Source organism: Xenopus laevis, chromosome 1S, assembly GCF_017654675.1.
Source record: "Xenopus laevis strain J_2021 chromosome 1S, Xenopus_laevis_v10.1, whole genome shotgun sequence".
In the NCBI taxonomy this organism is placed as follows: domain Eukaryota; kingdom Metazoa; phylum Chordata; class Amphibia; order Anura; family Pipidae; genus Xenopus; species Xenopus laevis.
Genome location: NC_054372.1, coordinates 150900722 through 150927311, shown reverse-complemented (window position 1 = coordinate 150927311; position 26590 = coordinate 150900722). Strand labels below are relative to the sequence as shown.

General features: G+C 37.4%; 1 protein-coding gene across 2 annotated transcripts in view; it reads right to left on the bottom strand.

Annotated features, from left to right (window-relative positions):
- The window catches only part of atp2a2.S (ATPase, Ca++ transporting, cardiac muscle, slow twitch 2 S homeolog), a 31355-nt gene extending 5019 nt beyond the window's left edge, over positions 1 to 26336 (bottom strand). The window contains exons 1-18 of one of the 2 annotated variants that reach the window (XM_041575496.1): positions 25668 to 26336; positions 23331 to 23348; positions 23165 to 23247; positions 20376 to 20480; positions 18897 to 19035; positions 15564 to 15644; positions 13354 to 13439; positions 12118 to 12582; positions 6515 to 6603; positions 5600 to 5702; positions 5089 to 5220; positions 4697 to 4819; positions 4211 to 4429; positions 3477 to 3812; positions 2289 to 2509; positions 1793 to 1995; positions 835 to 920; positions 315 to 448 (exon numbers count right to left, since the gene is read on the bottom strand). In XM_041575496.1, coding sequence (XP_041431430.1) covers positions 315 to 448; positions 835 to 920; positions 1793 to 1995; positions 2289 to 2509; positions 3477 to 3812; positions 4211 to 4429; positions 4697 to 4819; positions 5089 to 5220; positions 5600 to 5702; positions 6515 to 6603; positions 12118 to 12582; positions 13354 to 13439; positions 15564 to 15644; positions 18897 to 19035; positions 20376 to 20480; positions 23165 to 23247; positions 23331 to 23348; positions 25668 to 25785 — 2741 coding nt within the window. In that variant the 5' untranslated portion in view covers positions 25786 to 26336. 2 annotated transcript variants of the gene reach the window in all.
- Positions 26337 to 26590: the final 254 nt, after the last annotated feature.

The following is a 26590-nucleotide window of genomic DNA, read 5'->3' as shown; positions in this document are numbered from 1 at the left end:
AGCTATATATTAGATAGACGTGCACACACAAAAACACATTATTATAGATAAAAATCTTTTGGGAAGAAAAGAGGAAATGCCTAGTCATCAGTCAGAAGAAAAGACTTCTGCACTGCACACTCAATACCTGTTTGAACCTTAGTCTAATCTTCCATTAAAACTCCTGCTACATTCAGTAGCTTAATAAGGACAATCCCCCAAAAGTAGACACATTGGATAAAACAAATCTTATAATTTATATGGGGCATCAGTTATACTACAAATGTATTCAAAAGGCTGACACTTAAATTAAAGCTAACAGGAAATAAACATACCTGTTTAATGCATTGCACATTTCTATGGTAACAAGAACAGAAAGAGCCATGGTCATTGGATAAGGAGACTCAAAAATTTCACACTCCAAACCTTCGAAATCTGGATTTTCATCTCTGCATTGCAGGAAATGGCTCTAAAATGATAAATTTGGACAGTTTATTTACATAAGAGGATAACATGGCAAGTATGTGCTAACAAATATTTCAGTACATTTGACAAAATGCTTAATATGGTTCAGTAATATTCAGTAAAAGCCTATAAAAGATTGTATTTGCAGTTTATCACACCGAGTTTGGTGTTAAATTCCATGTGCTTTAGTACTAGAAGTTAAAGGACAAGGAAAGCTGAACTTAATCATACGGCCTCCTTATGCGGACTTTAGACTGGCGCATTCACATTATACCAAATTCAGAATGGTTTTCAGCAGAGGTGCGCCAACCTGGGAAACAAACATTTTGATTGATTTCTATGAGGGGTGCCAAAGTTCTGGGGGGGGAAAAATGCTAAAATGACTAGTACCAATTGATAGAAGGTAATTCTTGGCCCATCTTCAGCAGCAATAAACCACCATGCAGCTGCACCGACTGTAGCAGCACCAACATAGCCTAGGAGAAGACATAATAATATAAATAAATTGTAGAAATATGTCAGGATACTTGATGTGCCACTATACCTTTATTTCTGTCCCACTTTTATAGGTAATATTAAGAGGTGAAGGTTGAGATAATGCTGGCCTTGTTTTTAAACTCTGCCTTCTATGAATAATGTGGTCTGCTCAGCTTGCAAAGTTGCCACTGTCTCAGGTTAGCTAGCTACAACCTTCCTTATCACTATTCTGAGCTCTTCTGACACATAACTAAAAAATAATAAGCAGATTGACTAGCATCCCAGTATTCAAGGTATGAGGTGACTGGGCTCATAGCACAAATGAGATTCAACAGACATTGCTACAGCAGATGTACTGAATGACTCTGTATACATAGCCTAAGAGAAAACAATAAGCATATGTATTTAACTTTATTAAGTACAATAGAGAAAGAAGGTAAGCATAAAGGTACATAAACACAATCACCTTTATATTATATACAAATATGCTATGCAATAGAAGCAAACAGACTGCAGAATACGGTCAGGGATTTGACAAGGCGTTTACAGCATTAAACATGGTTAGAACTACAGCAACCTTATTCTGCTTTAGATATGCTCTGATATCCTCCACTCACAGGTAGAGGATATCATGAAAATATTATAATAAATGATAGGGACTTTAACTGCACCAGAAGCCAAGCAAAAAAATTGAGAAATTTTTCCCTCAAAAAACTTAACTACTTTACATAGGCTTCAGTATACCTGTAAAAGTTGGTCATTTGTTTTTCCTTAAAAACCAAACTCAATTGCCAATTACAAAATATCAAGTGTTTTTTGTCTGTTTGTAGGTTCAGAAGAAAAAAATCCCATAGGAGTGAATTGTACTTACATCCAATGGCAAGATAACGAAAGAAAAGCCAGCCACTGATAAGTGGCTCCTTTGGATTGCGGGGTTGCTTGTTCATTATGTCCAGGTCTGGGGGGTTAAAGCCCAATGCAGTAGCAGGTAGACCATCAGTGACCAAATTAACCCACAAAAGCTGAACAGGTATTAAAGCTTCAGGGAATCCAAGAGCAGCTGTTAGAAATATGCTATATAAAAAAAACCAAAACAGATAAGTCACATTTATAAAATGATAAACAGATTAAAGTTAACATGAATTTTCTCGTAGTCTGCAGTGCCTCTGTAGGTCTACAAGAGTAGATTCTGAATGATAAAATAGTTAACTAAAACAAGGTATTTATGCAGAATCAATAAACCTTTACGAAAATGGTGACAAACACTCTGATGAAAGGGTTAAAACATAAATCATGTATATCCTAAGCACATAGAATATGCATAATTGTTAAATGATGGCAAGATTTAAATTGTTATAGTCACATACCAAACCACTTCTCCAACGTTAGAAGAAATAAGGTATCGAATAAACTGCTTCATGTTGTTATAGATGGCACGACCTTCCTCTACAGCAGCCACAATGGTTGAAAAGTTGTCATCTGCCAGCACCATTTCAGATGCAGTTTTAGCTACTGCAGTGCCTGATCCCATGGCTATTCCAATTTCTGCTTTCTTAAGGGCAGGCGCATCATTTACACCATCACCTGTCTGTGAAAAATTAATATTTATGTAAAATTGTAAAGATTTTCATCTCAGATCTGTGAATCAATTTAAATCAGAATTAGAAAATGTATTTTACACCTTTACAGGCTTTCCATTTGTTAAATTTAACATTCGTGTCTCTGGTGTTTCAGTCTGGTAACTCGGTAATCCAGCTGCAGATTGCGAACGGTTACAATTTGCTACAATTAGTTAATATATTTCTCAGCAGCTCCTTTGGAATATTAGCAACTATTGTATCAATTCTAACAGCTCTCTCTTTATTGAAACTCTGGAAATCGACTCAGCGAGGACAAAGATAAGAAATGAAAATTAATGTTTCCATTTACAAAACTTGTGACCACTTCCCGGCGAGTTGCTTCAGAAAGACATAAGGTGAGAAATGAAATACAATGTACTGTTGCTCTGCGCTGGTTAAACTAGTGTGTTTGCTATTAAAAGTTTTAGTATAGTTTATATAAACAAGCTGCTGTGTAGCCATGGGGGAAGCCAAAAAGAAAAAAAAGGCACAGGATACACAGCAGATAACAGATGATCTCTATAGTAAACAGTGGGATTCTACAGGGCTCATCAGTTATCTATTGTGTATCCTGTGCTTGAATGGCTGCCCCCACGGCTACACAGCAACTTGTTTATTTAAACTAAAGTAGAGTTTCTGTAGCAAACACACCAGTTTTACAAGTGCAGGGCAACATGACATTGTATTTTCAATACATTAAAACATTTACATTGTTTGCAGTTTCTGTCCCTTTAATAACAACCTGGATACAAAATGTTGTCCCCTGGATGTGGGATTTTACTAGCTGAATAGCAAATGTGTTTATGTATTATATGGCATGCTGTGAAATGTCTGAACTACTGTTGAATTGTGGATTTATTTATTTTCAATAGCTTCTGAACTGGTCAGTATATGAACAGTAGTTTTGGTAACATTAGCATCTATACATCTACTCACCATGGCTGTGATCTCATCAAAAGACTGCAGAAACTCTACAATTTTTGACTTATGGGAAGGTTCTACACGAGCAAAACAGCGTGCATTTAAACAAGCGTCCCTCTGTGCAGCTGGGGACAGTTCATCAAATTCACGTCCAGTAAAGGCTTTGTCAGTAACATCATCATCTTCACGGAAGATACCGACGCGACGGCAAATTGCAACAGCAGTTCCCTTGTTGTCACCTGTAATCATGATGACTCTAATGCCAGCCTGCCTGCACATTTTTACAGAGGCAGCCACTTCTGTTCTTGGTGGGTCCAGCATTCCAACACATCCAACAAATGTCAAATTAGTCTAGAATTTAAGACAGGAAAGAACAGCTTTAGACTGTAGTGAAGAACGTCAAATATGCAGGAACTTTCATTAATAAAATATGACAACAGAAAATAAGCCACTGCTTTAGAAAAAAACACTTTCTAATATTAGTTAATTGAATGAGACACAAAGCAATGCCAATTCAAGTATATATAAGCTATAATTACTGTTATAGGTCCCAGGTTCCAGCAACTCATACTACACTGTTGCCATTCCATACAGGACAAAAGTATTGTGCATTTGTATTTAGATAAAGTGGTTTGTCTGAACTAGTCACAAAGCAGTAAAATTTAAATGTACCATACCATCTGGGAGAGCCTGGACCCAAAAATACAGAAACCAGTTATATTACAAATGCATTTTAGCAAGTGTTTTACCTCATAATTAATGAAATTGTTAGAATCCTCTAGGTTCATTTCTTCTTTTCTTGCTGGGTTATCATGAGTTGCTAGGGCCAGGCAGCGCAGAGTGTCCCTGCCAGTTCCCCACTCCCGAATGACGCTCATAATTTTCTGCTTAATTCCAGGGGTTAGTGCCATTTTTACGCTTCCAACTCGGATGTGAGTGCACCTGTCAATCAAACCTTCAGGGGCCCCCTATTGGTTGTTATAAAAAAGCATTAAAACGTGTAGATTTTTTGCTTTGTTTTCTTTTACACAACATTTTCTTTTTTCAAATATACAAGGGGGTAATATGGAACATGGATATTAACTTAGCAAGAAAAGTACAGTTCCTGAACTGCTTATCCTAACCACATATTTTAAAACCTTAGGACTTGTTTGTATTCACCTACTATTAGCATACATTACGTGATATGACCTCTTTCATGCTTGTCTGGTATAACATCATACTATTTCACTTACCTTTACAAACATTTTGCTCATTGATGTGCGACTTGGTTTATTTGGTGTACAGTATGCAGACATGGACTTTCTATCTCTTGAGAACTCCAAAGTAAATTCCTTCTTCATCAGTTGTTTTATGACCTACAAAAAAAGAGTCACCAGTATCATCAATTGCTTGAGTTTCTTTTCATAAGCAACACAAGGCTAAAAAAAGTACCAGTGATACGATCAAAATACGCTGAAGCCTAGCATGACTATTCAGCTTGTGAGGAAACATTTTAGCAATCGTACAGTACTATCCAGCTGCTCTGTCCCATGTACTTTAAAGCATTTTACTTAGAGTATCTTTATGAAGAGTTAGAGTACCATTTGTTTGCAAAGCATAAAAAGGGTTTATGTATGAAACTGACCGAGTTGCAAGCATTTGCACGTTCTATTCTGGAAAGCCCTTTAAGATCAGTGTCAAAGACATTCATCTTTTCAACCAGGCATGTGAGCGCAGTCTCTGTTGCTTCTCCAACCTTTTCATAGACTCCCTTAGCCTGAAATGGGGAAACAAAAACAACAATATAACTGCAAACCAGATAATTATTTTATTCTGTTGCCCATTACACAAAAAAACAGTAAGAGGGGGGTAAAAAGTGACTGCAAACCTTTCCATCTTTGCATATCAAGAATATAGGGTCAGCTATGTGCAGTCTATGATTCTTTTAAAACAAGTAAAGCTTTTTGGTTAATTTACTCTGGGCATATATACCTCCACAGCATCTGAAGCAAGAAGACCAGCTGACAGTGATAATTCTATTTTCTACTTTATGCATTCATACAGAAGGGCAGAGAATCACTGCTCTATTCAAATACTGCCCACCTCACATTTGATTGCTTTTCATTGTGTTCTCCATCAACAATAATTACACAAACCTCATTAAAATCCAAAGAAGAATCATTGCAAAGGGCACAGATTGTTGCAAGTTCAACAAGTCCATCATATTGGTGGCATTTCACCAGCTTGTCATCTTTCAACCTGTGAATAAAATAAAGGTATCATAAGAAGCTCAGTTAACAGATGTCGAATTGTGAAATACACAGTGTCTTATTTTATTTTGTTGCCCATTACACAAAAAACAGTAAGAGGGTGGTAAAAAGTGACTGCAAATCTTTCCATCTTTGCATATCAAGAATATACAGACAAGCTGTACTGCATTGTTTTATGCAGCCACTCAAAGCATGTTTCACAACTAGGAGTGCTGCAATTGTCACTAGCTTGTTATTTCTCATTTACATTTAGGGAACATATTCACAGTGAGCATCCTGTTTAACTTCTATTTATTTCCCTTAAATTAACAGTTAAATGGGGAACTTTTCGTAAACATCCAGAGGATCTCTCTGAGTAAGTTTACATATACATTTACAGAATTGATTTTCTGTTTTGGTTTCAGGTATATTAGCAGTTTGAGACATATTTCGACTGCTAATAAGCTTTCAGCTCAACAGCTTTATGATGTAAATGTCTGTGACCCTTTCTATGAACTTCCTGTATTCAGTTAACCCTTGGGTTGTTGAAATTCACTTGAGCAAAAACCTGACAGAGGTATAAAAATGTAAATATCTCTGCTAAACTGCTAAAAATAGAAAATTAATGTACATAGCAAAAGTGCAAAGAAAAACACCTCTGATGAAAATTTACATCAGTTCATTTTTGGGTTTAAATATCCTATAAAACTACAAGAAAAGTTTATCTGGGGCATACAAATCGTTTTCTGAGAATCTATATAGCCATTGATCCTATTGCTTAGCTAAATAAGCAGAGGGCAAATACATTTATAAAAGACTTACACTTCTCCCATGGGTGCATATGTGGAACCAGTAATGTTAAATTCATTCAGGAAGCAATTATCTCCTTCCACTCTATCCACAATAAACATCTGTAAAAAAGAAACTAAAATTAGACTTATGGAGGAGAAGAACAAGTACTGTACACTTATGCCTACTGTTCACCCGTTAGGGGCCATCACGTATTTGATGTATTTGATCACACATAGTATTTAAAGTAGAAATATGTGAGGTCCATCTCCTTTGCCATGAACAGCATAGTGTAGATATAGCTCAAGCTAAAACATTCCTTGATTTGGTCCCTATATAAATTAGGGATTAGTCGAACCCATAACTTTTGGATTTTGGTTGGAGAGTTGCACAATATAAATGTGGTGTGAGCAGCTCGTGTTCGGGGCTTCCATGTGCATAAAAATGATAATCAAGTTGTACTGCATCAACAAATCAACTTTTGCGAGACTATATTCAGCATGGAGTTTAACGGCACAAATATTACATGTTAATTGACTCTCGCTCAGTTCCAGTTTATTAAATGTGCAGTCAAGTTAAGAGAAAAGCTAGCAAGCATATTTAAATGGTTTAAAGAATTTTTTTAGAACACTGACTTAAAAATTGATAATGTGATGTACTAAGAAACGTTTTGTGGACAATAATAGTCTGGCATGCTAACTTTTTGCCCCCCTTGTTTATATAAATTATTACTGGGACATGTTTTGGCATGTAGCCCTGTTGATCTTTAGCTCTTTCTCCACGTAAACTGCGCTAACACTTCTGTGTGGGGCCACAACATATATTTTTCCCAGGGTGGTAGACATGAAACTGCTCACAGAAGCATGCATGTATAGGACTGCCATGCAGAAGTGGGTAGCTTGCGCCAACAAATGGCCTATAGCCATGTATAATAATCAGTTAGCCAATAGACGGCATTACGTAACTACAAGCGTGCAGTGAAAAAAAATTATCCTATAATCATTTAATGGAGATGCTAACCATCTATCCTGTTTACTTGTGCTTAAATATGTTGCTAATTACATTTATGAACTCTCTCTGAAAGCATGAGAAAATGAGCTTCTGCATGGTCCCAGAGAAATTCTAATTTCACATTATTCGGATAAGTAGGTTCAATTTGTTTATTTATTTTGTACATTTTTTCATAGCTTCATTAGCTTGCCCTTCTGGGTACATCACATCAATTTTTAAGCCATTGTTCTAAAAAATCTGGACTTTATTTAAACCATTTAAGGTGGTAGACCATGATATGCTAGCTTTGCTCTAAGATGAACGCATTTGCAGGCTAAAACATTTCAATTATGATTTCCAAACCAAAACTTGCCAGCAATTCAACTGGCATATTGCAAGGAGCAATTCAACCTTTCTTTGCCTAAAAGAAAACAAATGAAAGAAAAGCAATTTATTGCTCTAGCAATAGTTTAGGACAATTTCTACTTACAAATGAGGAACACAATCATAAGTGTCATGGATGAATGGTTAATTTAATAGTGAAGTGATGCAGCACAGGCTGAACGTCTAACTAATAAATGCAGAGGAAATATTTACTAAACTAAAGCACAAAGATGGTTACACTGTTCAAACGCACATTCAAGGTGACATTGACACAGCTAGGAATAGTCTGCATTCAAATGCCTTTGCTTTTCCCCACGTTTTTTCGTCATCCAACAAAATCAAAGCTGAAAGGGGAACTATCCCTTAAAATCAGATTTTTTTTAATTTAAAAAGCTTAATGGAGCTTCATTTCACTGTAAAAGCTTCATACGTTCATATAAATTATTGTAACATACACAGTATAAAAGGACTTAAATATTTACCTGCTTTCATTTATTTTCAATAATTGAAAGAATAAAAAATTGGTATACCATTAATCATCTTGTTAACCGCCCCCACAGCTTCTATTAAAATGTTAAATGGTCACATGCAAATTTTTTTTATTCAGTGTTGATTTCAAACTAAACCACATTGCTGTCTTCATGTGTGGTCCTTTGAACATCCATCAAAGTGGATTTCAAAACAGAAGAGTGGGTCAAACTAATCGTCAATGATGCATTTTTAATGGGACATCAGCAAACCCAGACATGCTCAGGCCACACTTAATGATGGCCTTAAGATGGTTCCCGTGTGTTGCCAACATGTAGCTAGCTAGAAAACTGAAGAAAAAAAAAAGAAAACGACTAGCAGAATTATTGGTTTTACACAGGCCCGGATTTAGGGAAAGGCCCCCTAGGGCGGCAAGATGTTAGGGGCGGCAAGAAGGCGCCCCCTAACATCTTGTGTAAGTTGGCTGCTCCTGATAGATCCGGCTGGCTTTAGGACCGCTCCTCCAGCCCATCTCCCGCTGTGGCTCCGCCCCCTCCCACTCCTCTCCATGCTCGTGCTGCTGCTGCCTCTGCTGTGCTGCGTGTGTCCCAGCAAGGTGATCTGTTCCTGGTATGTACATTTAATATTCCCCCTGCAGATCTGCTGTATATCGGCCATGTAGAGAAATATGTCATAGTCAACTTGCAGATTTGCTGGAGGTGCAGAATCACAAGTGTTCTAACTTCTAAACCTGTTACAGATTTTTTTATGTCCCTTTCCTGCTTCCTACAAAATGAAAACCATTTCAGTTCTTGTATTATAAGGGATAATGTACCCCCTACTGTAAAGGATAAGGATATTAGAAGTCACTGAGGGGTTCTATGGCCATATAAAGGCACAAGGCTGCCTGCTGAGTTATACAGGGAACTCTGAGTATCACTTATGTATTATAATGGATAATGTACCCCCTACTGTAAATGATAAGGATATTAGAAGTTACTGACGGGGTTGTTCTGTGACCATATAAAGGCACAAGGCTGCAGGCTGAGTTATACAGGGAACTCTGAGTATCATCATGTATTATAAGGGATAATGTACCCCCTACTGTAAATGATAAGGATATTAGAAGTCACTGAGGGGTCCAGTAACCATATAAAGGCACAAGGCTGCAGGCTAAGTTATACAGGGAACTCGGAGTATAACTCATGTATTATAAGGGATAATGTACCCCCTACTGTAAATGATAAGGATATTAGGAGTCACTGAGGGGTTGTTCTGTGACCATATAAAGGCACAAGGCTGCAGGCTGAGTTATACAGGGAACTCGGAGTATCACTCATGTATTATAAGAGATAAAGTACCCCCTACTGTAAATGATAAGGATATTAGAAGTCACTGAGGGGTTCTGTGACCATATAAAGACACAAGGCTGAAGGGTGAGTTATACAGGGAACTCGGAGTATCACTCATGTATTATAAGGGATAATGTCTGCTGAGAAATAGGAACTACAAAGATTATGATGCTGCCAAGATTTGACTTTTTTATTTTATAATAAATATTTAACTGATGCTGCGGCTGCCCACTGTAGCACAATTGACAAACTTATCAAAACAAGGGACACATCTCTCTCTGCATCTATGTATAAAAAGGTGTCTATATATAGAGAATATATCTCAAACAAGCCTAACTACTAGTTGATCCATCTGATCCACTTTTGCATAAATGTCCTGATTGGAAAAAGATTCACATCCAGAAAATGCGTGCGGGGGGGGGGGGGGGCGGCACAGTAGCTGGGCCTAGGGGGGGCAAGGAGGGTAAATCCGGCCCAGGTTTTACAGGTATAGGATCCAGAAAGCTTTGAATTACAGGAAAGCCATCTCCTGTAGATTTCATTATAATCAAATAATTCACATTTTTTAAAAGTATTTCCTGAATTATTTCCTTTGTAATAATAACCAAATAATACCAAAGAAATTGGTAAAGATTTTTTTTAGTTTTTTTAGTAGTATGTTTTTTAGTAGACATATGATATGGAAAGTCCCCTTATCCAGAAAACACCAGGTCCGGAGCATTCTGGATAACAGGTCCCATACATGTATATTCTTTCCCTAACCTCATGTGTAGCCAGCTAAAAGGCTTAACCCTATCTAAAGGTAACAGGGCACAGATATTTTGACCACTTTCTGAAACAAAACAGCAAGACACCTGCATTATCTACCCCTATATTCTAATTGTGTTAGAATTTGCCAATAAGTAAGGTTTTGGAGATACTACAGAACTTTGCAGACATAGGTATTTTTCTGTATTAAAAAGGATCTGCAATTAAGTATATCGAAGCAATTTAATGTAATGGTAAGGGCGAGTGCAAATCATCAATTTTGATCTGAAAAATGTGGTAACTCTTCCTATTTAACTCCTACTTATTCTATTACATTTGACCTCTGGATTGCATAAATTAGTTATTGTTCCTGTTTACAGCCCACACTTGACAGAGGATTCCTTACTCAATTTGCATGCATAATTTAATTTTAATAGTTAGTAATTGTAATTCAAGTAAAGGGGGAATCACCAAAGGCTGGGTGCATATGAAGTAACCTGAATCAAGACAGAGGTTGTATATATATGAAAAAAAGTGACTTTCCAACACTGATGTGCATTTTTTTGGGGGGAGGGGCTCTATTATGGACAAATATAGGTATTTCCAAAATTAACAAACTTGAATGTGTCTTAGTAGTTTGTTAGACTGCCACCCAAAAAAGCTTTAGGGAAATGGTACATGCTAGCAGCTTTTTCTCTAATGAAGATGCAATGACACCACCTCCCACTAAAGCTACGGGTACTGGCCTGACAAATCTTCATCTCATTCGGACTATATTAGAAGCAGACATTTCCATACAACTAAACATTTTCAAAGATATTTTTAAATGTTCTGGTTACATTTTCTAAAAATACTATGGAAAATGAGAATTAATTACAAACAAATGATCAATAGGTGGGAACCAGTTCAGAACACCCATAATGATGAAGGGGTACAATAGCTTCATTCCATGGAGTGAGTGTATTTAATGGAAAAATTAAGATATACATATAAAATTATTTTCCCAGCTGAGAACAATGGCTTCTTACTCAAGGCTGAAACTTAATACAAACTCTCAACACAACCTTCATTAACTCCTGTTTAGAACCCACATTATGGCCCAATTCCCTTTTAAGAAAAGCAGATAGATTTATTTGCCTTAAACTAGGCAATGGCCAACCACAAAAGATCAGTAGGGTATTATAAAAGCATAGTATGTTTTTTTCTCATAGTCTGTACAGGGATCTACTATAACAGTAAGGAAAAGTCTACACTAGGCACAATTCAGCAGGAAAATTTCACAGAATGGCTCTTCCTGTATTAACAGAATGATAATTTTATGTGCATCTATACCGTCTTCCTCTTCCCATATAAAAGTAACCATGGGTATAGGATTCTGCTATTCTAGAGTTTATGTGCATGTATATGGTTACTGCACTCTTTGAAAAGACCTTACAGCAGAACATGCTCAGGCACGCCAGATTTTAAAAATGTTGCTTCTTTATTCTGCCTTAATTTGAAACCTCAATGGGCTTCTAAGAACATGATGCTGTCAATAGTCTATAGAGAAAGAACTAGATCTCCCTCTTCCGTTATTAATAATTTACCAGCAATTATCTTTATACTTATACACACACTTCCTAACTTCAGCAATAACTGAATCCTAACCATGGCTCACATGCACACTTCAGAGAGAATAAAAAAAATATTTCTTACCCTGCAAACTGACATCTGGTTAGTTGTTAGGGTGCCAGTTTTGTCAGAGCAGATAACAGATGTACAGCCAAGAGTTTCTACAGATGGCAAACTGCGAACAATTGCATTCTTTTTTGCCATTCTCCTGGTTCCCAGAGCCAAACAGGTAGTGATGACAGCCGGCAGACCTTCAGGTATGGCAGCAACAGCAAGGGCAACTGCAATTTTGAAATAGTAGATAGCTCCCCGAATCCAAGATCCCCCATGGACAGGGTCATTGAAGTGTCCAATATTGATGATCCAAACAGCAATACAAATCAGAGATATAACTTTGGAAAGCTGTTCGCCAAATTCATCCAGTTTCTGCTGTAAGGGAGTTCTCTCCTGCTCAGTAGCTACCATCTCATCTCTAATCTTTCCAATTTCAGTGTTCACTCCTGTTGCTATAACTACTCCAATAGCTTTACCAGCAGCAATGTTGGTACCCTGAAATAGAAGAAAATATAAAATGCACACTTTTCCCCCCTTAGAATCAGATATGTGTGTTCTAGGAGGGATGTCAGGAAAGAAAAGGACCCAACATGCTACATGTACTAAAGAAAGACTGTCTCCTAAGCAGCTCAGATGCACAAAACAGTATACCGACTGGTTGGGGAAATAATTTAAATAACCTAAACTGCAGCAGATGCCTACATTTTTATCTACTGATCACCTAGCAATCAAAAAATCACCTGATCAGAAATACTGCAACTCTAACTGTAAATGGACTAAGTGTGGAAGCAAAAGACAGAACTGTCTGTTAATTGACTCATGGGACCTAACATGTTTGTTTGTTTGTTTGTTTGTGTGCACCATGAATCCTAGGATCCCAGGGGATGGCCCTTATTTTTTAAAATGCCAATTTTCTATTTATGATTACCCAATGGCACATACTACTACATTGTTCAGGGTATAGTTTTCCTTTAAAAACATAAGGCTCAGAAAATAATATGGCTACTTACAAAAGGTGTAGAAAGAAAACCATGAAAGTGAAATGTTTAGTAGATTTTTATAATAGTGTTGGTTACTGTTGCTGTTTTTAACCTTCATTTGGGAACCAGAAAAGAGATACAACAGCCATGGAAGCCCTTTAACTAACAAATACTCAATGCAGAGCTTTAAAAGCTTGTTAAGAAACACCATTTATGAATGTTTCCAATAAGCAAATCAAACAATATGAAAAAATAAATACTGAATTATATTGTAAAATGTACTTACTGAAAACAGCATATTCTTTTTGTCCTGATTGACTGCACGAGGATCAGGAACAGGGTCAGTGTGCTTGATAACAGACACGGACTCACCTATAACATAAAACACACTCAAGTTCTGTACAGAGTTTTTGTTAAAACATGCAAATAATGCACAGGAGGAATATTCTGTGCACACATTTCCTTTGCAGATTTCAAATTACATCACAACGGAGACAGAGGGTTAGGTACTTTATATGAACAACTACCAAGGTTAAATACAACATAACTTAGAGTGACAGATTTGGCAGTACACAGACTTTAATATGGAGAGAAGAAATACTTAATCCAAACCAGTGGCGTTAACTAATAGGATTGCGACTGCCCCAGGGACCACACTGCCAGTGCAGCAGAACAAGTGTGTTCTGCTAAAAAAACAAATGTGCATCTGGAGGGGGTTGCTACCCTGCTGCACATCCTGCATGGCCAAGGCTAGTTGCATCACTGGTTCAAACCATACTGCATGATCCACATCGCATCATTTGATATTTTAAAAACGAATCCTTATGGAAAATGCAAATAAAATATAAAACAAGTGTACAGCAAATTACACACTGAGACAGCCTTGCAGTCCACATGGCATAGCCAGAATCTAACTATAGCAGTAATGTACTTTTGTCAAAATGTCAATTATTTGCGTGATTCCCCAATATTAGTTACAGTACATGGGAAGGGGGCTCACAGACAAAATGTTGGTACTAATGCATAGAGTGCACTTTTAAATCTTTGTAGAATACCTTGAATAGCATAGTTTTATTGAAATAATATCTAAAATTAGGCTCTTCAAACTAAGTAAACATTTTAAGTGATCTACTACAGTTTTAGGCAATGGCAAATGGGGTCATTCCAAGGAGCTTACCCACACACACAGCCAGGAGAACAAATAAGAAATCAACCTACACTACTCTCTACATACAATAATGCCCATAAAGTACTAGTTCTAGCACTTTTCAGTAGATTCTTGCCTAAAAATGTGGCAATGCACTTGCAGCTGCATGTCTGGGCAATCAAAATTTGCGGTAGACAAAGCGTCCAAGACAGCAATATGAGCCACTGCCCTTAAAGGAGAACTAAATCCTAAAAATGAATATGGCTAAAAATTCCATATTTTATTTAATGAAATTTACTGCACCAGACTAAAGTTTCAGCTTCTTAATAGCAGCAATGATCCAGGACTTCAAACTTGTCACAGGGGGTGACCATCTTGGAAAGTGTCTGCTGTTGAGAAGCTAAGTTTCAGGGGTTGCAAATTATCAAGCAGAAAAGGAGGTTGAAAGTAATCCAGCAGCACACTGATTTTTGATGTGATAAGTGATATTATTTATTCAGCCCATATACATACAAGGTAAGGGCAACGTTTCGGACCCCACTGGGTCCTTTGTCAAGCCTAGTGATCAAATACAAACACAGTGTTTTATAGAGTGTATATTGGGAGTGGCCTGTGTCTCCTCCCCATCAATTGACATCAAAGTGAATCAGGTGAAATTTAAATACTTGTAAGTGTCCATTTAAAAAAAGAGTCTTTTTGTATATGTCCATACATCTGTGCATTCAAAATATAACAGTACTGTGGGATGGTCTAGTGTTACCTGAGACGCTTAGTGACTGCTGTTGCACATAGTACTCAGTTCTCCCTGAGATTCATATGCAGGTGTAGTAGTCTGCACTCAGTAAAATTTCCAGACCAAAGGAGGTTGGCCTGTAATTATGCTACAAGGCTGATGCTAGTTGCATTGGTTTCTTTGCTGCCATGTATAAATGATCTGTATTAATTACTAATCAGCCTTATATTGTGACATTTATATTCTATGTGTACTGTATATTTTGAGTGGGTCTCTAAGCTCAGTAAGCGACAGCAGCACAGATCATGTGCAGTGAATCAGCAGAAAAGAAGATGGGGAGCTACTGGGGCATCTTTGGAGACACAGATCTTCCCTACTAAAGGGCTGTGGTTGCCTTGGGCTGGTACAGAAGCCCAAAACATAATGTACAACATTTCTAGCCTACTTCTTTAGTTAAGCTTTAGTTCTCCTTTAACACACTTCTAGTGTATATGTAGGTTTGTTAGGTTTCCCTTAGATTGCATCATTTATGCATAGTGCATATACGGTCAATTTATTTTAGTATATGCATTAAAAAAAATAATTTCAACAGTTAAAGAACAAGCATTTGGCATACCTGTAAGGATAGATTGGTCAACTCGTAAAGTTGTTGACTTGATTGAAGTTAATCGTATGTCAGCAGGTACCTTGTCTCCAACTTCACAAAAAGAATTTGAAAATTTTTTTTATGCACACACACACACATCACATATATACACTTATGGAATATCAATGAATAATGTTTATTGTTAATTTTACATTTAATCCTTTTCATATCACATGTGGCAAGTGCTTTCCATTAATATTTAGCTCCATAAGAAAAAATAAGATCCAAATATTAATTTAAATAGTATTTGAATATATATGAGAGTCAGGATTCACATTTCAAATACAGGAAAGGTTTTAAACACTGGACTAAAAAAAAATAAATAAATACACCATCAGCATTAATTGGTTTACTGCTTTACAATCCCAGTAGGGTTGCTTATGCAATTATAAGCAATAGTTTGTGAGAAGTTATGAGTACTAAGCTGGCTTTAGGAGCGCTAATAGGCAGATGCAGTCTCACTTCTCTTTGTACCAATATTCTTCATGAAAACTAATATTAGCCTGGGTGTCCTTGAGCAGCAAGAAAAAATAGCACTGGCTAAACAATGATCAAGGCCAAAAATGGGTAAACTATTTGAATAGGCTCCCCTGGTGTTGCAAGCTGGTTTACATGAAGACATCTGATAGCAGCTGGTTTGCAGCTATCAAATACCACAAAGAGCAGGTTAACACTATTGTCCAAAAGAAGTTACAACATTCTGTACAGAGAATCTCTTTTGCAGTATAACCAATGCCACATGTGAATTTTAAAAGGTTGAAAAAGAAAAACAAAAGATCATTTACAATCAATTATGGTCCTATTTATAATGATTGCTGTATTCCTCTGAAATACAAACGCCAATTCAATTCTAACATTTGTTCTTTTTGTCCTGTTTCATACATATCAATGATCTTTCCGACAAAAATCTGAAATTCTGCAACAAAAAGCCTTTTTTCGCTCACTCCAAAGCAGATAAACATAAAAGAGGAATAAATTCTATGTAAGTGTATGAAATCCTTTATGCTAACAAATATGGGAACATTGGTGGAAGCATCATTTGTTGAATGTGCCATAGCCAAAAGCCTCTCTCTCTCTCCCCAACCAGTGGCTCGTGAGCAACATGTTGCTCTCCGACCCCTTGGATGTTGCTCCCCGCGGCTTCCAAGCAGGGGCTTCTTTTTGAATTCCTGGCTTAAAGGAAAGCTTTAGTTGCATAAAAACCAGGTGTAATCGCAAACAGAGCCTCCTGTAGGCTGCAAGTCCACATAGGGGCTACCAATACTCAATCATAGCCCTTATTTGGAAGCCCCAGGAACTATTTGCATGCTTATGTTGCTCTCCTACATTATTTTACACTTGAATTTGGCTCACAGGTAAAAAAGGTTGAGGACCCCTGCTCTAAACCAAAGGCCTTACTTTTAAGTTCCTTGGTAGCCTGAAACATACAAAGGAAACTATCAAATGTTATAAAAATATTTAGTTGATAATATTTGACCCCTAGTAAATGTCTTTGTGTTCCAAAAACACAGCAGAAAAGTACATTTCTATGGGGGATCAAAGAGTAAAGTTAGGTCTTTATTATTGCTGCAAGGCTGGTTTAAATAGGAATAGTTCACACTGGCGAAAAAAGGGTTTAGCACTTCTGAAATTGACAAGTTTATTGTATTCCAACAGTAATACACAAATAAATGACTATGTTGCCATTTACATGTATACACTCTTGCCGGTCATTAATCAAAAGATGTGCAATTAATATCTTCTATTACTAATCAGAAACAGGAGATTTTGTAACACGTGGAGACTGCAACTAATTTAAATTCAAACAAACTATAACAAATGTTCATCACCAAAACACGATCGCTTAACATTCTGATTGGACAAGGTGCCCTAAATGGAAACAACTAGCATTTTACCACACACAAATTAGATATAAGTCTCAATAACATGAAAAGGTGACTATATAACAAACTATTCTTACCACTCTATGTAAGACATTTATATAACATGAAAAAAATGCAGTGACAGCTGTGTTTTTAGTCTTCGAATCTAAACTAAAAACCAAGTAATGCCATGTACATATACAAAAATTTTAAATAACTTTCACGGAAAAGACTTTTGGCTGTGACTGTATGAAGTTTAGCACTACAAACTCCAAAAAGAAAAAAACTGAGCATCTTATACACTGTAACCTGTTGTATAACATCATCTGGCATTCCTCAAAATATGCAGACAACATTTTTAATGTATAAATCCATGCCTACATTAGGAGTAATAAAATAAATCTATTACATTTAAATGCATTGTGAAAATCTTTTTGATTAGATATGATGCCCACGTGCACACAATGCCAGCAATTGTTACGGTCACTTGCACAACTGTCACTAAAGCTGGTTGGGACATACAAATGTCATTGGCACAATGCCTAGAATTCCATTTGCAGATATGAATCCGTGTGTGAGGTACACCACCACCATTTCCCTACATGGTCATCTCAATGGAAGAACTATATAATAATAATAAACAAATTAATAGCTATATAGTCTATCTACACCAAAAAAAGCATCATGGCCATTCAGTAAATCATTGCTACCTTTCTTTGAAAGAAATTTGACATTTACAGGCCTATTAAACCTTTAAATACACAAAACTCAATCTAAAAAACAATAAACTTGTCAAAAAAAAGATGGTGACCTAAGGGATGTTGAACACTTTGGAGCTCTTGTATTCCACACTTACAAATATAAACTATTCTATACAAAATTTTTTTTTTTTTTTTTTTTTTTTTTTTTTTTTAGACAGGAACATCTGTAAAATTTAACTTGTATCACATTTCCCTCCTTAAATCACTGTAAACATAACATGCTTGCTTAAATGACCTATTTATGGATTTCTTTTTTTGCCACTCCTGCTTGCTAGTGTTTAATATGTTGGTACAAGTGAAGAAATAAAATTATGGATTGCCTGAGGCTATGGACACCTGGTTGTTGGTATGGGTTGAGTTCTCCTACTACATAGAGGCACACTAGAAAGTGGATTGGATGTAGCCATAAGATTTGTTGCTACATTGCTGCTGAAGAAAATTTTTACCTTAGGCAATGTCAGTTGGTACAGGTAATCCTTAATGAAGTTATTACATCTTTATAATGCTAACTATTTTTACGCAACAAATTAATTCTAACATAACAAAAGGGCATGCATATGGCAGAATGTTCTGTATTCAGTATATATATATATATATATAAACAATATGCATTCATTATAAAAGTGAAAATGATAAATGCAAGATCCAAGCTTTCAAAAAAAAAAAAAAAAAAACCTTACCAGCCACTTCAACAATGTCCCCAGGTACAATATCTCTGGCTTTAATACGCTGGACACTTTTTCTGTCTTGTCTGTACACTTTACCCATTTCAGGCTCATACTCTTTGAGGGCTTCAATAGCATTTTCTGCATTTCTTTCCTAATAAGAAAAACAAAAAAACTATTACAAACACGCCCCTATAACCCATGTTTTTATGTATTTTGGTATATATGATAAAAGATGCCTCGAAGTTCCATGGCTTGTATAAAGGCCTGCCATTTTGCTTATAATACACTTATATTTTACAATACAATCATTACTTAGGGATACCACTTGTTTCTAGAAGTCATCTTTGAGTTTTGTTAGTTGCGTAAAAGCACTTGGTTTGTTGCCTTTTTACAATCATGCAGCTATTTCTAACAAATTTTTGTTTCGGTTTATAAAAAGTTCAAGTGAAATTCTAAACTTATGGAACAGGATACAACAAAATCATTTCACATGTTCTTATCTGGTAAAAAGTACATATAGGAAAAATGAATACAAAGTTAACTGTTACATCCCAATGTAGCAAATCAGATAACTTCAAAGAGGCAGTTTATAGTTCACAATACCCATTAATAGCTGGTACCTTGCTGCCATAATTGCAGGGAAGGGAAGGAAGCAGTATATGTGCCCAATGCTGCATTGCGGGTTCGGATTCTTTAAACCAGTAATCTCCAACTAGTGGCTTGCAAGCAATATGTTACTCACCAATCCCTTGGATGTTTCTCCCAATGGCCTCAAAGCAGGCGCTTTAATTAATGGTTTGAAGGCAAGCTTTAGTTGCATAAAAACGATGTGTACTACCAAACAGAGCCTCCTGTAGGCTGCCAGTTCACATAGGGGCTACCAATAGCAGATCAAAGCCCATACTTGGCACTCCAGGAACTTTTTGCATGCTTATGTTGCTCTCGGATTTTGTTTTTTTACATTTGAATGTGGCTTATCGGTAAAAATAGGTTGATCCCTGCTTTAAAACACAAGCCAGGATACCTATAGCCAAGATTGCAAGTTCTACAATGCCTAGCGTGCTTTTTCAACAGAACTTTTAACCAACTGGCTTCTCTTACATGGAAGAGTAGGATACGGAATGCATAACAGGAAGTGCCATTGTAACAACACTAAAAAACATTCTAAATGAGTGTATACGGAAAAGCTACCGAGAACTGCAATTCTAAACATTTTTTTATACAGCCTTTTAACTATACTGTTTTGCTTTCATATGAAATTGAACAAAAGCACAATAACTGGGCATGGGACTTTTTTTGTGGAGAACTTTCCCAAATGCCCATTGCTTTGAATGAATTTCCACAGACCAAGGCAACATCAAAAATGTATGCAAAAATAACTCCTATGGGGAATCCCTTGTGTATTTAGCCATGTTTTAATATTGGTCTTTACAAATATATCCAGAACGCTGCTCAAGTTAAAGTGTAAAAGATAAAAAAATGCTTGCTTACCTGCCATACACCAACAATGGCATTTGCTACTAATATAAGTAAAATTACAAAAGGTTCTACGAAGGCTGTAATGGTTTCCTCGCCTTCTTCAAACCATGCCAAAACCTGAAATAAACAAAGAAAAATAAACTTACATTTGCAAGTAGACTTTTACATGGAACAAAATAAACACTACTGTATACTGGATGATCATGAAAATATAAACGGACTAATTACAAAATATATATATATATATATATATATATATATATATATATATATATATATATATATATATATATATATATATATATATATATATATATATATATATATATATATATATATATATATATATATATATATATAGAATGATGAAGGATTAGCACACTCATTTAAATCTTGCGAACGAGGTGTTTATTTTTAACACAGCATTGTATCGGATAAAATGCTGTGTTACAAATAAACACTTCGTTCACAAGATTTAAATGAGTGTGCCGATCCTTCATCATTCTGCATTTACCATATTGATTGTGCACCTCAGTCTCATAAGGAATTGAGTGTGGACACTACCTGTACTGGTGTGGGGGGGTGTGTGGTGTTTGTGTGTGTGTGGTTCGTTTGCCTGGGTGCACGATCAATATAATATTTCCATCCATCCAAAGAAGATAAGCACTCTCAGGACTTAAAAATATGAAAAAGGTTTTATTGAAAATAACAGCATAGGACTAACGTTTCCAGGGCCTATTGAAAAAGGCCCTGGACAGGGCCGAAATGTTTGTCCTATGCTGTGTTATTTTCAATAAAACCTTTTTCATATTTTTAAGACGAAAAATAAAATTTGTGCATGTAAGCAGCTTTATTTCAGCTCATTCAAGTGTTCTGCCTAGGCTTTGTATATCCTCAGATTTTTAGTGGAAGACCTACACTTACTGACATTCAGACCTTTACAGTATATCCTTAAGTCAATCAAACGTTGCTTTCGTCACGTTAGAACAGTGGTTGGCCGACCCATTTTTAGTTCAAAAACCTCTTGGAAATGCAACCCTTGGAACCAGTTCTCAGGGCCCCTTTAGCTCATAACAAAGTTACACATGTTGGAAACACTGGTGTAACAGTCATTCCACCAAAGTTAAGAATATCTAGGACAGCAAATACATATTCACCCTAAACATCCCGCTAAATAAATAAATCAAACTTCAACTAAGTACCACTGCACCATCTCCCCTGCCCCAGAGTTTGGGCATCACTGTGCTTTAGTATCATTGTCCTGTGAGGAAGGTGACCTTACAAATTTGCATTTTACCAGTAACTAAAGCAGGATCCTTTGTAAAACTTTCTATATTGTACATCTTTCATTTCATTACTAACACGGTTCCCAGTCCCTGCAGATGAGAAGCATCCATACTGCACATTGTTGCCACCAGCAGACTTCATGGTTGGAAGAGTAGCCTCGTGTATCTGCTTCAACTGATTAACCACTTCTCAAATCTTTGTCAAAGATCACAAATGTAAGATCAGGGTTGCCACATGCAGCCACTGCCACAGTTTTACATTTTTACAACAAACAGTAATACAATAGCAGAAGAAAAAAAAAAGATGAGCCCATTTGGCCCAGTTAGTAAGAATAAAGCAAGTGGTAGACGTGGTTGACACTGTGTTGGTCCTGAATTTTCCAAAAAAGGGCCTTTCAAAACCCTATTGTGGGTGGAGTTACTGACTTCCATTTAAGTAATGTTGATATCTTACAGCCAGCGACCTTTTTCAAGTAGTTCAAAACATTATTTGGACTTCCACCAAAAACGTTGAAATAAAGACTCCAAAGTAAAGGATTAGCCATCATTTTTACTGTCATACACTATCCATTTATCCAAAAATAAACATTTCCCAATGGAAGTGAAAATATTCCAAGTGACAATCAAATCAGGATGAGCAGCAAGTAATCCTTTTTATTGCTAAATATCATTCTGTTAGTATTTGTAACAACCATCTATAAGCTAGACACAAGAGCAACATTGTCACTCAAAAGTAGCTCTTAGCTGGTACAAAATCTTGCTACTCAATGTTACACAGTTTGGACATGAAAAAGAATAGGTCAGAAGTTTCTCTCTTCAGAAGTCAAGTAGCATTTATGGACTGTGCCTCAAGTAGAGGCAGCCCACAGCCCTTGCCTGCAGAAGTTAGAAACAATCTGGTCAATCCAGCATGGCAGTGAACAAAAAAGCCACAATAAAAAAGTAGTTCTCCCTGGCTGGTTAAACGTTCCAGGAGAAAATCAATAGAAAACCTGCATTGCTTTGGATTAATATCAGTCAGATCACAAGCAACCAATCACTCATTTTTAAAGGTATAGTTCATTATTTCTAATATCATGAAACCACCTGTATGTTTTATACACCCCATCCTATTTAAAAGTATTTTACACACAAAAAAAAACAACAACAACGATTTATAATTAGAAGTAGCTCTAGAAAGCTGCCGCCATTTTCTATCCAGTGTTCTGGACTAAACTAGGGGTACTGATGCATAGTATTAACCTTTGCCCCATGGAGCAGATCACAGGACCAAGTAAAGAAACTTACATTTGCTATTGACACCCAGAACACAATATGCAATTGAGATCAGTACAATAAAAATGAAATAATTTGTAAATAGTAAATGCCCATTTCCAAAAAGATCTTGCCAGTATATTGAAAGATTATAAGTGACATTGTGGTGAGCATAGCTCAAATACATTCCTGTGAACATTAAAGATACACGAGATGCTACTTAACTACTCCTAAATTAATAATCCCACTGTGAATACTTACAAAGGATATACAGGCAGCAAGCAGTAAAATTCTAACTAATAAATCTTCAAATTGTTCGACCACCAACTCCCATAATGTTTTTCCTGGGAAAAAGAAGAACAAGACATGCATAAGTCTTAAGAAGTAAAAGGCAGAAACACAATTAAGGTTATGGAAAGACACCTACCTTCTTCAGCTGGCAATTCTGTTGGATATGCAGGCATCCCATGTTGTTGGAGGAAAAAGAATTAAAGTGAAAATATTAGTATTTGAGACATAAAATTGGATTAGATTACAATAGAATTTCAGAAAATCCATCCCCAATACAGTATTCAATGTAAAGACTCTCATGTAATACTTTGGAAAATGTAGACTAAGTGATACCTAATTTAGTAGTTAAACTTTCTGGTCAGCTTAGGTCTCTTCTTCAGGGCAGAAATAACTTAGAGCACCAAATCACATACCAATTGCTTCCCCCAGAAGAGGTGCAAGAGGGGAAACAATAGTATTTCGTCACCCCCCCCACCCACGTAAAGCACTATGTTGCCAGTGTGGACGGCCATGTTGGAGTCAAATAGATAATGAACAAGTGCTTCAGCTAGCTCACTACCAGCATGTATGTTACGCAAGATTCAGGACTTGCTGACCAATCCTACTTCACGTATAAGTGCAGTATAAGAGAGACGTATAAGTCTCTCTTGAAAAATACTATTGTTTCTCTCCAAATTGGGCGCAGGCTCTATTAGCCTGTAACTCAAGTGGTGGAACTTGACATGACAGGTGCCTTTAAACTCTCTTGAAAGCTTGCATTTTATATTCTATTAAATTAGTCAATAAAAGGTAGCACTTACTGTACATTTCCTTGCTTTTGGTCAGTGGCTAACATGGTACTCTGCTACTTGTAATATAATATAGAGAAATGGGTTTTGCTTAGAAACCACAATTCAGTTTAAGAATGCACTTGTTAATTTGGCTACTGTTCAGAATACCAATCTCACAGCAGTGAATGAAGGATACTGAATTGTAGTCATTCATTAAATGTTCACAAACAGATCTATGACTGGACCACTCCGCTTTCTTACTCCATTAATTCCCCACTACATAGTAAATTGATGTTTGATAATATTTTAATAATAAAATAGCTTCTGCCTCAGCGTACCAAGGTAGATCAAAATTTAGCCATTTAATCTGTCAGCAGTGGAGTAACTAGATGTTACTGGGCCCCACAGCGAATTAATTTTAGGGCCCAAAAAATATCAAGAGATTGTCTTGTTTTTCCAATATATGTTGAAATCACTGGTTATTTGGGTGTCATGGGGTCCCCCTGCAGCCGCAGGGTCTGCTTCATCTATAGTTATACCCCTGTCTATCAGCATTATTATTGCGGATTAATAAAGCAGGAGCTATAATGGATAATTTAGCAGCAGTTCGTGTGCAATTAAAGATTCTACAAACAGCTCTGATGTATATGCCATAATGACAAGCACAGTTGAGTGAGCCAGTTCTCTCTCGGCTATGAACATGTAGAAATGTAAAACATTTCTATTTGAATAAGAGCCCAGACATTATGGAAAATAATTATCAAACACGTCTTTAACCAAGATTTTATCCCCATAGGTATAGACGGTATTGAAATCTAAAAAAATGAAAGAAATACAGCAACCTAGCACATACTGTATATGACTAAATGACTAAGAGATAAGCAAACATGCTCAGTGAGAGCTCACAGGGAAAGCGGAGAGACCGGTTATTGCTTAAGAAGGAGAAAAAAAAAAAAAAGCACGAGGTTGTTCCAGGCAGCCATCTTCCGTGTGATTCGTGTTTTATGAAGACGCCTGTTAGAGGACAGGCCTTACAGGAAGTGTGTGACGGACTAATAGACAGACTGCATGCTGCTGTAACATGTATGGCAGACCAGGGTCTACATTCAACAGACTTCTACATCATCTGCCTCCTTGGGACTATTCAGACTAGCCTCAGCAGCAGCAGCTACATCTTGCCATCTGTTGTGGTAATAAGAGACACAGGGCTCAGGATCTCACACAGCCAACTAAACTATACATCCCTGCTCATGTTTCCCCACTTCTAAATGCCTTTTAGGTGATCCTTCCAAACGGTTAGCTTCAAGCTATTGTGTAACTCCACTGGCTGTGGCTGCTGGGAGTTGTAGTTCAATGAATTCTACCACAGAGTCCTTTTTCATTGTATACAAGGGACTGGTGCGCTATACATTGAAATAAGGGGATTCGCTCCTGTCCCACAAAATGGATGATAAACTGCCTTTGTGTTAATTTATATAAAGGCCTAAATGTAGCGCGTCAACTCTCCCAATTACAACCAGAATGACGCTGAACTGCAGCTCTCGATTGCCAGTGTCAGTCAGACTACAGAGCCCAGCTTGCGAGTCATTGATAAGAGCTGCACGGGCTGGAACATGTCTGTGGAGAATAACGCATTGCGGGCCTGCCCATGTCTGCCATTCCCCGAGCATCGCTTCACCCTCCCCCCAGCCCCTTCTACGTACCGTTCGTTCCCCATCTCTCCTTTTGTTTTTTCACCTGCTCCAGACTCAGGCCCGTGCTCTCGTTAACGTTGCAATGAGCCAGGACTTCCTCCACCGTCTTAGTGTGCGCGTTCTCCATGTCTGCTTCCCTGGCCTCCTCACCGCCCTCTCAATCCCCCCCACCTTGCACACAATGTACGAGGCCACCAAAGTCTTTGTGCCGGGAGCGGGATCACCTCACTGATATTAGAGGGGAGGAGACAGAGCGAATGAGTCCAGCTGTGTGGCACGGCCGAAGAGAGATGCTTCTCTGGCAAAGCAACAGCTTGTACGCTCAGCCTGCGAGCCGCTAGGTGTCTGTCAGCAGCAAACGGAGAGCTTCAATGAGGCAAGAAAGCCGACTGTCTACGCTCAATTGATCAATTTATCGTCGTCTTGTCTACACTTTACACCTTCAGGATAATAAAAGTCTTACTTCTGCCCAAATAACCCTCCTTCCTCAATGAACTAGCTGTCCCCCTGCTTCGTTTGCGGCCTCCCTCTTGTCCCCGTCAGCCGTCGCACAGCCTAATCCTTCCCGCTGCGCTCTGGCTTCTAGTGGCGGCAGCACTTAGCCGCTATAGCATTTTATTCCAAGGCTGCCCCAGGCACACGGTCGCGGCATGTGGACGTCTCTGATTGGTCGAAAGACACGTCATCTAGCGCCGCCCTCTTTCCAGCAGGATCCCGGATCACGGTGACGTAGTTCGAGTTGTCCCTGTTGGGGAAGGCTGCTGAATGATCAGCTGATGCTGGATGGGCGGGGCTTCCCACTGATCCTATGGAAGGGAAGCTGAAGTTGCTTGTGTGTGAAAGGGCATTTTAATTTCTGGATAATATTCCTTATTTCACATATCTGTGACGAGCCAATGATCAAATGATTTATTTTTTTTGTTCATATATAT